Source organism: Eschscholzia californica, unplaced genomic scaffold (assembly GCF_041429995.1).
Source record: "Eschscholzia californica isolate CP2 unplaced genomic scaffold, dmEscCali1.0.p SCAF_4, whole genome shotgun sequence".
Taxonomy (NCBI): Eukaryota; Viridiplantae; Streptophyta; class Magnoliopsida; order Ranunculales; family Papaveraceae; genus Eschscholzia; species Eschscholzia californica.
Window position 1 is genome coordinate 468160 of NW_028238461.1, and position 13068 is coordinate 481227.

Genomic DNA, 13068 nt, shown 5'->3' on the forward strand with positions numbered 1-13068 from the left:
AAGGTGTGAAAAGAACTCGTCGAGTGAGTAACATAACCCTATCACCATTGTCGGGAATAGTGTTAATTCGTTCAAATTGATCCTCATCTGTATCCGAATCAGCTTTCTTTTCTACCAAATTAGCTTTACCGCGAGAGGGGCAAGCATTAGAATAGTGGCCTGTTTCAAAACAACGATAACACTTAACTGGTGGAGGCTTTTTATAAGGATTTTCTGTTAGTGATTTAGTACCGTCTTCCGCCTGCTTTGATTGATCTAATTCATCTGGTAGAGTTCTGACTGTTTGATTTCTCGTACTATGTCCTCGAAAAATTGAACGTGAATCAGATTCAAAAGACCGAGCTACACTAATACATTCAGAAACCGAATTAAAAGCTCTCAAATTAACCAAATCTTTAATATCATTACGAAGTCCGTCCTTGAATTTTTCTACTTTCATTGACTCCGAATCTGGGAGATTAAGTCTAGTAATAAGTCTTTGGAATTCCGAAGCATATTCCTCAACGGAACGTCTTCCTTGGCGGCAACGTAAATAATCAACACATAGTTGGTTCTCATAATCCGGAGGGAGAAAACGGGAGAACATTAATGGTTTCAATTCTAGCCATGAAGAAATAGGTGGAAGGTTTAATAAACGACGATTCTCAGATTCCTGTTTCCACCAAGTAAGAGCAGTTTTAGATAAATAACCAGTTACACAACGTACCTGTTCAGGGCCTTCAACTTGCATAACATCAAAAAATATCTCAAGTCTAGAGACGTAATCCAAGAAATCTTCAATATTAATCGAACCATCATATGAAGGTACCTCCATTCGAATACGGTATGATGAAATAGGATTTGGAGATTCGATGTCGGTGGGTGGAATGTAGTGATCACGTTCTGTTTGGTTGCTTTGTACTCCCAAAGTTTGTCGTTGTTGTATGTTGGTTGGACGGGTGAGAGTGGTAGTAAGGTCACGGTTTAGAGAATTGGTGGAGAGGTGGTCTCGGTTTCGGTTGACCGGGTGGTTTTGATGACGTTGGTTGGTAGTGTTGTCGGGTTGGAAAGGGAGGTTGTGGTGTGGTTCGGTTTCAAGGGGGCGACGGTGTTGTGAAGGTGGTGTGACCGGATCAAAAGGTGTGGTGGTTGATCGTGTTTCGGTATGAGGGTTGTATTGGTAGTGATGTTGATGGTACGGTGGGTTGGTTTCGATTGGGTTTGTTGGGAATGATGGGTATCGGTTATACGGGTGAAGGGTACGTGGGTCTTGTTGGGTCGTAACTGTTCCTAAAGGGCCAATTGGTTGGGTTAGGTTGGTGATGTTTCGGTTGTTGGTTTGTGGAGTGGTGAGGGTATTGTGATCGGCCGAGAGGTGGCTCTCGGGTGGTGGTCGGTGTGGTGTTGTCGTCAGCTCGGGGAAGGAGAATGATGGTGGTGTTGAAGAGTGGGTATAGGGGGGGTAGCTAGGTGTTGGAAAAAATGTGTTCGGTGAATAGGAGGTGGTGAAGGGTGGTGTTATAATCGGTGGAGGGTGGCTAATGGTGTGGTCGAAGAGTGGTGTCGTCGGTTCGGAGGAGAAACCTAGAGGGGGAAACCGAGTGGTTGTGGTGGTTGTGGTGCCCGTTAGTGGTGAGGGTTGATGTGTGATAGTGGTAGGAGGTGGAGTTTGGTTTTTACACATACCTTCAAGTTGTTTGGAGATGATGGTGATTGAGTCATTGAGTTGATCGAATCTTTTATCGATTTTGTCGAATTTTTCTGTTGTTTCCTTCTTGTACTCATTGAACCCTTCTTTCAATTTTCTTCCTGCAGATAGCCCTTCTTTAATGTTGTCCCATTCAGAAGAGAAAGTTGGTGATTTCTCCTTAGTTGGTGTAGTAGTAGTAGTATTAACCATGATGATAAAAGTGATGAAGAAAAAAAAAAATTATGGCTCTAGATACCACTTGATGTAGACACGCAGCGGAATTAAAGATATGAAATAACTAAATAAGAACAATGAAATTAAAGATCAAATAACTCTAAATAATAAACTTTATTAAAACTTCAATGGGGTTTTTCTCTCAAATCTGAAAATAATAGACAAACTAGATATCCCTCTTATAGGGTTTTGGACTTTCCTAGCTAGACTTGAATTAGAATTCCTAAATAATTAAATACTGCAACTTGCCTAAATAACTGGACTAACTCTGGACCTTTCAAATTATTGGAAATATTAAAATAGCATAATTCCTAAACCAAAATTAATTAATAAACATACTAAAATAAGAACTTTCTAAGTCTTCTCTCCTTGACCGGTTGGACCATGACCGGGTCCGGTCATGGAATTAGTCTCCATGCCGGGTGCCCCTGCATCATGAAAGTAATCCCATTTACTTGGTTTTGACCAATCTACTAGCGGTAGCATCTATAGGCACTCCACTTTTTTTTTTTTTCGTTATCGGTGCTCCGTGATTCGAGGCAATTGAATTTGATTGAAAATTTTTGTAGGCACACTTTCTCACATTGTTTTGTCTGACACAATAACCATACTCTTGCCTGTCCAGTTCGAGTGGTCTTAGACTAGTTTTTAGTTCGAAAATTGGGGTTGGCTCTCGGATTGGACAATATGAGGTCTATCTCAAGCTTTCGGACTAAACAGTCTGAGCCTATTTAGAATTTTCAGATCTAATAAAATCGATAGCTATTTACAAATAACTCTAAAATCACTTGAAACCGATAAAAAAAACGATGATCAACACTTTTCAAAGATTTAACTACTTCGAATATTTTCAAACACTAGATTAAAGGATGAAATCATTAAAGAAAATTAAGGTTCTCAGAACCGGATTTTAATATGAAATTGTCATATTTTGAAACTTTTCTTCCGTCTCTTTCTTTAATAAACAAGCTACAAACCAAGAACACAAAGAAATCTCAGGGTTTTGATAAAGGTCTTTGAAATAAAAGTGAAACAAAAATGGAGGAAGAAGAAGTCAAGGAGTGCTCGAGCCTCTTAGTATGACATCAACAATTTGGTGAAAATGTGGGACGTCTATAGAGTGACATGTCTAAAGCAAAAAAAAAAAAAAACGGCAACAAAACAAAAAGTGTCTCAAATGGTCGGACAAAGTAAATTTAGCCAATGACATTAGTATGACATCAACAATTTATCAAGTTCAGACCACTCTTTTCGTGTCTAACAGCCTTTTTCTTATATATAAGCATACCTCATTAATCAAGAGCAAGTCTTTTGAATTATATTTATTGTTTCATAATAAGGTGAGTGGGACTTTGTGTTATTGAATGTGGTGCTCAAATGTGTTTCTTGTGTCGCTTGATTCTTTGTTTCCTTAATATCTCTATTCATCCCGATAAGTAACTAACTAGCCTTCATTATCTCCCTTAATATCTCTATTCATCCGACTTCACTCCAAATTTCTGTTTAACTATAACAGAACCTCATTCCTTTCTCGCTTTCTCTTTCTCTCTCTCTCTCTTTATCTAACCCATTTCAATAATAAGAGAATGCAAAATAGTTGCATAGCTCTAATTGTTGATACTCAAGACAACACAAAAACACCAACAAAATCATCACCACCATCAATCACTTATTTTCTCAATATCAGTATACCCACAAAGAAATCAACTTCTCTCAAAGGAATTAATCATCCCAAGTTCAGAATCAAGATCCCAAAGTTACTAGCCAAGTCTGTCAAGAAAAATGTCTATCTTCATCAAAACAATCTCACAAATAAACAGAATAACAGAAAGATGAAAAACAAGTACTGGGTTAATCCCAAAAAACTCAAGTCTCTCCATATTCACAAACTCACCTCTCTCTTATCTACTATGATCATGAGTAACAAACTAGAGACTATTGGTAATGGTGATACTACAAGAATCGAAGAAGCCGAAGAAACAGAGCAAAACAAAGCAAATTTAAATGAAAGTAGTGCATTAGTGGAGGAATCAAAGTCGTTTCGAAGTACAACTAGTAGTCTGTTCAGTTTGGATATTCAAGAAGACCCATGTTTTCAATCATCCATCTCTGAGACTAGTAGCTTGTTTAGTTTAGACATTGAAGACGACCCGAATTTTCGTTCATCCGTCTCTGAAACTAGTAGCTTGTTCAGTTTGGACATTGGAGATGGTAAGTATTTTCCTTCACCCAAATCTTCATTGTTGGATAAAATTCATTGCCGAAATGAGAATTTTAAGATTGAAGAAAAAGAAGAAGATGGTGGTATTGGTGGTGGTGCAGAACCAATTGAATCCAATGAGGAGGTAATAGACAAAACTAGTACTATCTTTGAGATACCCATGAAAGCTTCATCTTCCAATAGACAGACTCTTTCGAGCTTGATTGAAAAGGATAAAAGTGAAAGTGTTTATAGTAGTAATTGTTGTAAGGGTAGAGGGATGAAGGAAGAAGTTAGTAGGAAGTCCTCTGGATCAACTTGGAAAAGATTTAAGTATCCGACTCATATTACAGAACAGAAAGTGAAGGAAGAGAAGAAAAAAGAAGACGAAAACGAACATAATGATGAAGATCAGCTTTGCAAGAAGAGAATTCTAATGGGACTAAGATGTAAACCTTTGAATGTCTATAGTCATTTTTCACTTTGATTTCTCACCTAAAGTGGTGTTTGTTTTGTTTTTCTCATTGGTATACTCTAGCCAATTCCGACCTCAATCTGTAGAAAAAACAAACACTAGAGAAGCCTGGCTTTGTTGATTCCTCGCCTCGCCTGGTTGATTGATTACAAAAACAACAATGTTGGTTTATCTTATATGTATAAATGTTGCAGATCATCTTCTTAAAAATATTTTTCTTCCTCCTTTTGTGAAGCCTCATTCGGGTCATGAATGATTAATGATCCATATTCATGGAAAAAATACCATGTGGTAGTATAAGTTAACACTAAGAAACCAAAAGTATTCTACCAATCTTAAAAATATTTTTCTTCCTCCTTTTGTGAAGCCGGACTTGGGCCGGTAGTATTTTTAGAAGGACATGCTTTCAAACTAGTCACTTTACTATTTTCTTTCAGTCTAGAGATCGCGAATAGGAATAGGGCATGTGAAGTATTTTTTATTACCTCATACTCTAAACTCATTGTAGGTAGGTTACACTATATAATTCGTCTCAGATACTTGAGTGTTGGTATAAGACATTCAAACAATGTAAAAGCAATTTTTTTTTTTTTTGAGAAGTTGATAAACCTTTCAAGGGAGTTGTAACTCATGTGCATCAGACCCCTCAACTGGAGATCAACCACACAAGTACTTGAATACTCCCTTCAAGTGTTTAACCCGTCACCTACTTGAAGTACAATGCCGTTTGAAGCAACTAATGCAGTTGGCTAGAAAAAAATGTTCATGTATTGTACGTTTGCGAAAATGACAATACTACTTAGTCCGACAACACGGCTTAAAATCGCTCGACAAAGATGGCCTGAAATGGTCCGACCAAGCAATATTTTTGCTCGATTAGGCCATTTCGGCCCATGTAGCGTTGTCCTTAAAAAGACTAGCCACTAACATTTACATGAACCCTTTAGACTAGCTTGTAACTTACTTGGTTATAACGTTACACTGTCAAATGACCTATGGGTGAGACAATATCTGCACAACACAGAGCAGTGGTGCACCGGATCCAATCAAACCTGCGAAGTAAAGAGTGTAGGGACTAAGCTGTCCCTTGCCTTGCACAATTTGCCCAAGGGAAGTTCTATAACGCCCACACTAATTGCTATAGTGGCGCCCCTATGCAAGCAAGATTTGTGAATTTTTTTTTGTTGAAACAAGGCTCCTATAGCAGTAATGCGAGGCGCCTATAGAAATCTTAAATGGAATATCACATGGCTCAGAATCGGTAGTTCTCCCTACTGATGTCGACCGTTGGATTTACTGATATTTTTGTGCAGTTGAATAAAATCAAGTTATAGCAGCGGTAAATTGGAAAAGCCCTAACAGAACCCTGAGGAAAGAGATAGAGAGAGAGAGGAAGAAACTTGAGTTCATCTCTAATGGCGGCGAAGGAGCAGCATAGTAAGGAACCAAGTAAACGCAAAAGGATTGGTGATGCTGAGAAGAAAGGAGATAAATCAGCTTTGAAGAAACCAAAGTTTGTAAAAGAAAAAACCTCAAAACCTCCAACTAATGACATGAAAAAACCATTTAAATCCTTCACAAAAACTTTTTCAGATAAAAGTCAGTATGAGAAATCATCAGACTTTGCTTCTGAAAAGAAAGAACCTAAAACAAAGAGGGAACTTCGTCATCAAGCCAAGGTAGTATTTTTTTCTAGTGATTATTGTTTAAGTGATTAATGTTTATTACTCTTCATAACATTTATGATGTATATCAAAATGCATTAGAGAAATAGCTTTTGAGTTCAATTTAGGGTTTTGTGATCTCAAATATCACCTTTTAGTGCCCACTGATTTTACTTGGGAGATGGTTCTCAGAATCTCAATGTTTTTAGGAAGCTATTTCCTTCTCTAATTGTTTTTTTTGTGTGTGTGGAGATTCATTTAGAAATTTTAGGGTTTAATTGGTGCATTGGGGTTTTAGTGCAAGAGTATGTATCTTGAAGTTGAGGGTTTTCATTATAATTTTTTTTTTTCAGGAATTGGCGGAGGCGAGGAAGAAGAAGAGAAAGAGACATTACACTCTTGAGCAAGTAAGATTATCTATTGGTTGCAGTTTGGGATATTTTGATTTGAAATCGTTTGGAGACTCATTTAGAATGAAATTGAGGGATTAACGAAGAAGTTTTTTTTTTTGATGATTAGGAGCTCGCTTTACTATGGGAGAAGATGAGGAAACGTGATATCGCGAAACAAGATAGAGCCGCGTATGCATATAATGTCATTTTAAATATATTTGGCGTTCGGTATTGTGTAATTCATGGCCAACTAATATATTAGCAAATTCCTTCTTTTTCTTCTTTAAGGTTGGTAAGTCGAGCGCTCGAGAAGATGAAAGGAACAATTCCAGAAATTGCAGGTTCTCATGTTTCTTCTCGTGTCTTGCAGGTAATATCTAACTTGTGATTGTTGGGTTATGCTCAAATTTTATGTTTTTAATTGTGTGTTCTATTAAAAGTTTAATGAACTTGCACTAATTTGTTCCTTTCATCATAGAGTTGCATTAAATACTGTACGCAAGCTGAAAGAGATGCTGTGTTTGCGGAGCTTCATCCAAAACTTATCACCCTTTCATGCAACACTTATTCAGTTCATTTGGTGAAGAAAATGTTAGATACGGGTAAGTCTTAGGCGTCGCACCAAAGGTCATTTTCCAGATGAATTTTCCCTGTATCACATCTATATGTTCAAATGGCTGTGATGCCATTTCCTGTATATCACATTTATTTGGATAATGTGATATGAACGTTTACTTCTTATATGCGCCGCTCCAAAATAGCCAAACCTAATTGGCTTAAACTATTCAATTTGTTTCAACATTATGTATTGTTAAGAGACTTGAGTAACTCGATGGATAAATTTGAACAAAAAATTTGGTTGCTTCAGTATGTTCTCTTGATTGGTCTCTTGCCACTTTTCCAGCTTCTAAGACGCAGTTGGAAAGCTTCATCTCCTCTCTTCATGGGCATGTTGCCACTCTTCTCAAAAACATGGTTGGATCTGTTGGTATGTTGTCATGATTTCTGAAGTATATACTTTGTCAAAGTTCTCTTATTTAATAGTCTTATGTGCAAATTCTTGTTATGTTAAATTTATCCTGTATTCCAGTTTTGCACAGTGCTGTCAGAGCTCTAGGCAAGCCTAAGTATGGCTTACTGTTCTGGGGCAAAAATTACCTGATTTAACCATGCACTCAATGTACAAATATTTATTCCTACCATTGAAGTGAAAGAGAGAAAAATCAAAGAAGTAAAAGTTCTAATGTAAAGAACAGCTATGTTGTTAAAAGCCTTAGCGATCAAGGCGCAGGGTTCCTGAACCCATCGACTCGCTGCAATGTTACTTCCCCTGGTATCGACTAAGCGCGCTTAGTCAATCACTTCAGGTCGACTAGGGGAAGTATGAAATCGAGAGTGAAGCCAAAATTGATTGGATGAGCAAAAATTTGCCTCCTCTCGGAAGTGCCGTTTCTTTCCAAGAACAGCTTCCTGTTTACCTTTCAATGACTACATCTCATATGCATTTAGCTTACGTAGGATGGCCTAATGGTAGCCCAAGATAGGTAGTTGGTAGGCTGCCCTTCGACATCCAAACTCGTCTGCCAAGCTGCTCAAATTATCCACGTTACCTACACCGATGCAGCTGTTTTTGTTGTAGTTCACTTTCGATGTAGTTCTTTCACTTAATACATGCTTTGTTGGGTTATCTCTGTGGATTGATTGCATATAAGACTTTATGTCTGCGAAAAGAACACAATTCCCATATATCAGTAAATATCAGTTTGTTTGAATAATTTTTATTCAGTCATGTTAGACTGTCTGATTCTGTTTAGTTTGAGTTTGTCTCCAACGAATATATCAATTTTTGTTTTGCTCCGGAATCTTGATAAATGAAGTTTAATTTCAATTATTTGATTTCTATATGGATAAGTGCAGATTGTTTCTTCTTTTATTACATTGCATATAAAGTCTTTTTGATTTAATTATTCCACCATGTCTCTGAATAATCTGTGTTAAATTTGTCACCTGCAGTTGTTGAACATGCATTCCACTTGGGAAATGCATCACAGAGACAAAGCCTTTTGTTAGAATTATACTCTACTGAGCTTCAGTTGTTCAAGGACTTAGTTTCGATGAAAGAGCGAAGGTAATGTGCTCAATTAATGGAAATTAGAAAGCTACACTTTTATGTTAACACTGCTAGAGCAAGAAGGTGATCAAACCCCCTCGTTGATCAGAATACTAGAAATTACTGTTTGTTGTTGTAAATATGACAACACTGGTGGACAAATATACATATTGGTATTAAAGCTATTTGTACATGAAAGTTGGGTGGTTGATTGAAACCAGCTGGGGTTCATATTGGTGGATGCCAGGATATCACTCTAGTGGTGCCCTTCTTTCATAATTTGACTTTTTAATGGATTTTAGCATCATATTGTTGATCTTTGCCCTTTCAGATAATTGTCACCAGGTTGATTTATTAGAATTCTCATTCTTATCAGGTTGGTAGATTTAATTCCTAAGCTAGGCCTTACCCAAGCTTCTGTTGTACGCCACATGAATACTGTAATACAACCAATTTTGGAGAAAGGAATTGTGGACCACTCTATTTTTCACAGTTTATTGGTCGAGTACTTCACTGTTGCTGATAAGGTATTAATGAGTCACTTGAATTACTCCGCGTGTTAAGTTATGGTACTTCTTTGTGATAGTGTATATTCTCATTCCCATAGCTGGTCCTAATCATATTTCTGAATCAAATTTGTTAACAGACCTCTGCCGCATATGCGATTGATCAGTTGTCGAGCCCTCTTCTTGTAAGAATGATCCATACAAAAGATGGATCGAAGGTTGGTGTTCTCTGTGTCAAGCACGGAACTGCAAAGGTCTGTTACGATTGTTTAAGAAATATGTTTTTTGTGGCTTCATCCAATAAAAACTGAGATTTTTATTCTCTTAGTAATCTACTAATTATTCTGAATGTGTCTCTTGAATCCAGGAAAGGAAAAAAATCATTAAAGGCATGAAAGGTCACGTAGGGAAGATAGCCAATGATCAATATGGGAGTTTGGTAAGGATTAGACGCTTTTTGGGTTGTTACTTGTTCTGGCAGTTCAAGTTTAATAATTCTTTTCTTCTTCCCCTCCTTCCAAAATGCATCTCTTTCTCCTTTGAGATGGAAAATGAATGCATAGTGACCCTGGTCTCTTGCTTCCCCTTTTCAATTTAATATTTAGTCAATTATTGGCAGACTTAGTTGTTAGACAATGCATCCTATGATCCTATACCCAATTGCTGGCTTAAATATGCAAGAAGGGGGACTCAGAGTCCCTGACTTCGCAATTGCAAAGTGGAGTGTATTTTGCGAAGATCTCCAGCTTGGAGGTGGAGCTGGTTCATTTACGCTTTTCATATTTGAAACTGAAGCTTATACAATAATTTTAAATTTGATTAATTGATAATTTGATGTAGGCCAGGAGTTAATGTGGGTTTTCTGTTTGTTTTGAAATAAATACCAGGCATTAACATTGAAGTGCACCATTAATTCATCATTCAGAAACTACATTATTACAGCTAACATAATGCCACTCACCTTTATTTACCTGTTGTCGTTTTCAGGTTCTTGCATGCATTCTTTCTATGGTGGATGATACAAAACTTATAAACAAGGTTACTTCTACCTCTTAAGCATGTATAATAATTTCTACAACGTTTGTTGTCTATATGATTAGATCTATTAAAGCAGTTTCAAGTTCAACTTTTCTTGTTACAGATTGTAATCCGTGAGTTACAAAGTGTCCTAAAGGATCTTGTGCTAGACAAGGTAATCACTCCAGCCACATTTGTATGTTAGTAATATTTGATTTGAAGTAATAGTCTCGTTCTATGTGAAAAATATAAGATTTCGTACTTGGTGTTTGCTGTCAATGTCATGCACATATAAGTGACAATTTCACCATCATTGAGATGATCCATGTCGTTCCTTAAGATGAAAAATCATTTTGAGGATGATCTGAGTATTTGGGTTCTTCCATTCTATGGATCTGCCATTAATAATGAGCTTTAAAGAGAAAGGAGATGCGTAGGTTTTTGGGAGCTTGGTCTACATAGAGTGCGATCTTGAATTTGTGCTTGCCTGGTTGTACACTTGTACTTTCACAATTTCTTCTATAATAAATATATAAAATGTCTCTTTCTCGTGATTACCAGAATGGAAGGCGACCATTGTTGCAGCTACTTCATCCGAATTGTCACCGTTGTTTTGGTCCGGAGGATTTGACTGCTACGTCTCTCTCAGTTCCTTCTTTATGCAAAAAGGTGATTCGAAAGACACTAGATTTCAAGTGATTTGCAAAAAATTAAGCACTGGTAGATAGCCTGAGGCTTAATCTTTATTTCAGGATGAATCAGAAACGAATTTAGAGTTGCAGAGTGAGAAGAGTCCTGAGAATAAGGAGGCAACTGTTTCTGACACCGAAGAAAACCCCCCTGATGACGAACAAGTGGAAGTAGGGAAGAAAGATCCTTCTGTAAGAAGAGTTGAGTTGTTGGTCAACAGTGGTCTTGCTGAGGTAATTTCTTCAAACTGCATCTTCTAGGGCATTCCGCCAGTTCCTTCTCAAGATGTTCACGGACGGAATCACGGTTCTCTATATCAAGTAAATTTCAAAAAAAAAAGTTCCCCATTTATCAACTTAATTGAAATTTTGAAGGGATTGGAAGATACGTTATAGAGCCCATATTTTTTCTTTTGTAGTATGTTAAAAACTGGCTTTTATTTTGCAGAGTCTAATCGACATATGTATTGATAACACTGCGGAATTACTCAAGTCAAATTTTGGAAAAGAAGTCATCTACGAGGTCAATAGTTTGGTGCTTCTTATGTATACAAAACAAACTGTATCCTCTAATGGGATAATTCTCAAATAAGTTCTCTTGATGAATTCACAGGTTGCCACTGGCGGAGACGGACAGCTTCTCCAACCAACGTTAGGTGAAAAGTTGAAGACTTTGTATGAAGCAATAGCATCTCTGGCTGCTCTTCCTAAGGCTGCTGCTGTAGAGGAATCAGAAGAGGAGCATGTCCTTGAAAATTTCCATTCTAGCAGAACTATTAGAAAGCTTGTTTTGGATTGCCCGACTTTCGCTTCCACCTTATGGGAGGTTGCTCTCAAGGGAAAGTCTAAAGCTTTGGCCCAAGGTCACAGGTAAGAAACTACCTAATTTAAGTCTTATTCACCCACTTGCATGGCCGAGATGATAAAAAACCGCCCATCTTATACCCATCTTATATGACTTTGATCTCAAGTTTTCAAAACCTCCAAGGGGAAGCCCTAATTTTTCTTTTTTCTAGTAGCCCACTTCTCATATTCCCTCGTTAGAGGCCTGAGGTTTAACTCAAAACCTCCAAAGGCCACACATGACTCAAAATGTGGGTCTGGTGTTTCGCTCCACTTGGCTCGTCAATACAGCCGCTTGGTTCACCTAGTGGCTTGATCGGAACTGTGTGAAGCACTTTCCTAACGTGCCTTTTGTTATATTTCCTCCAAAGGCCACACATGACTCAAAATGTGGGTCTGGTGTTTCGCTCCACTTGGCTCGTCAATACAGCCGCTTGGTTCACCTAGTGGCTTGATCGGAACTGTGTGAAGCACTTTTCTAACGTGCCTTTTGTTATATTTGTTTGTGGTTGCAGCGGAAAGGTGGTTTCTGCTTTCATGGAATCTTCAAGCAGCGAAGTACAAGATCTTGCAAAATCTGAGTTGCAGCCATTGATAGACAGTGGTGTGCTCAAAATGCCGGAGAGTAAAGTAACTAACAAGCAGTGAGGATGAACTATGAATCTGTTCTTGACGGAAGGATTTCTCCAGAGCTTGATTCTTCATATTGAGGTCTTTCTGTAAACTTCACATAGTATATTTAAGATGTCCCGATCCAGAAAAGCAAAATTTTGAGTCTAAAATGTAAACCAAATCTCCCAGGATGTGGGGGTTAGAGACTAATTATCTTTACCCAAAATTTGTAATTTTTCTTGGTGCTATTTCATTTTTGCAGAAACAATTCCTTTTTCCTGTTATGGAATCGTATTAGGATAGTTTGACTACATTCTCTTCATAATTATTAAAAGATTGGAGAGCAACTTCTTAATGTGATTTTCGGTAATGAAACTACCTTAATCAAGTGAGCAGTGTTTTTTTTTTCTCAAATTTATTTCATTTCATATGTTCTCTTTATTCAATTTGACAATAGAAGTACCATTTTGATTATCATGTTCCTGCTTGTTATGATGGAAAGACCAAGACAAGTTTCATTTGTGCAAATCAGTCTTCTCCATTTTGAAGTCACGGACTATCAAAACCAACCCTTCTCTCTGTTCCTTTTATTTTCTGAATCCCTCTTCTCTCATCCTTGATGTGGGTTCCGAAGCAGGATCCCTCGACCAGGACTCT

The 13068-nt window shown here is 37.5% G+C and overlaps 1 protein-coding gene across 1 annotated transcript; it reads left to right on the forward strand.

Annotated features, from left to right (window-relative positions):
* Window positions 1-5832: 5832 nt before the first annotated feature.
* Window positions 5833-12799, forward strand: PUM24 (pumilio 24). The gene is made up of 17 exons (XM_086637577.1): window positions 5833-6257; window positions 6596-6649; window positions 6762-6823; window positions 6923-7004; window positions 7113-7236; window positions 7539-7622; window positions 8648-8762; window positions 9121-9271; window positions 9391-9504; window positions 9618-9689; window positions 10238-10288; window positions 10392-10442; window positions 10829-10936; window positions 11020-11190; window positions 11405-11479; window positions 11570-11826; window positions 12315-12799. Exons 1-17 carry the CDS (start codon window positions 5994-5996, stop codon window positions 12445-12447), a joined length of 1968 nt encoding a protein of 655 aa, XP_086493703.1. The 5' UTR covers window positions 5833-5993; the 3' UTR covers window positions 12448-12799.
* The last annotated feature ends 269 nt before the right edge of the window (window positions 12800-13068 follow it).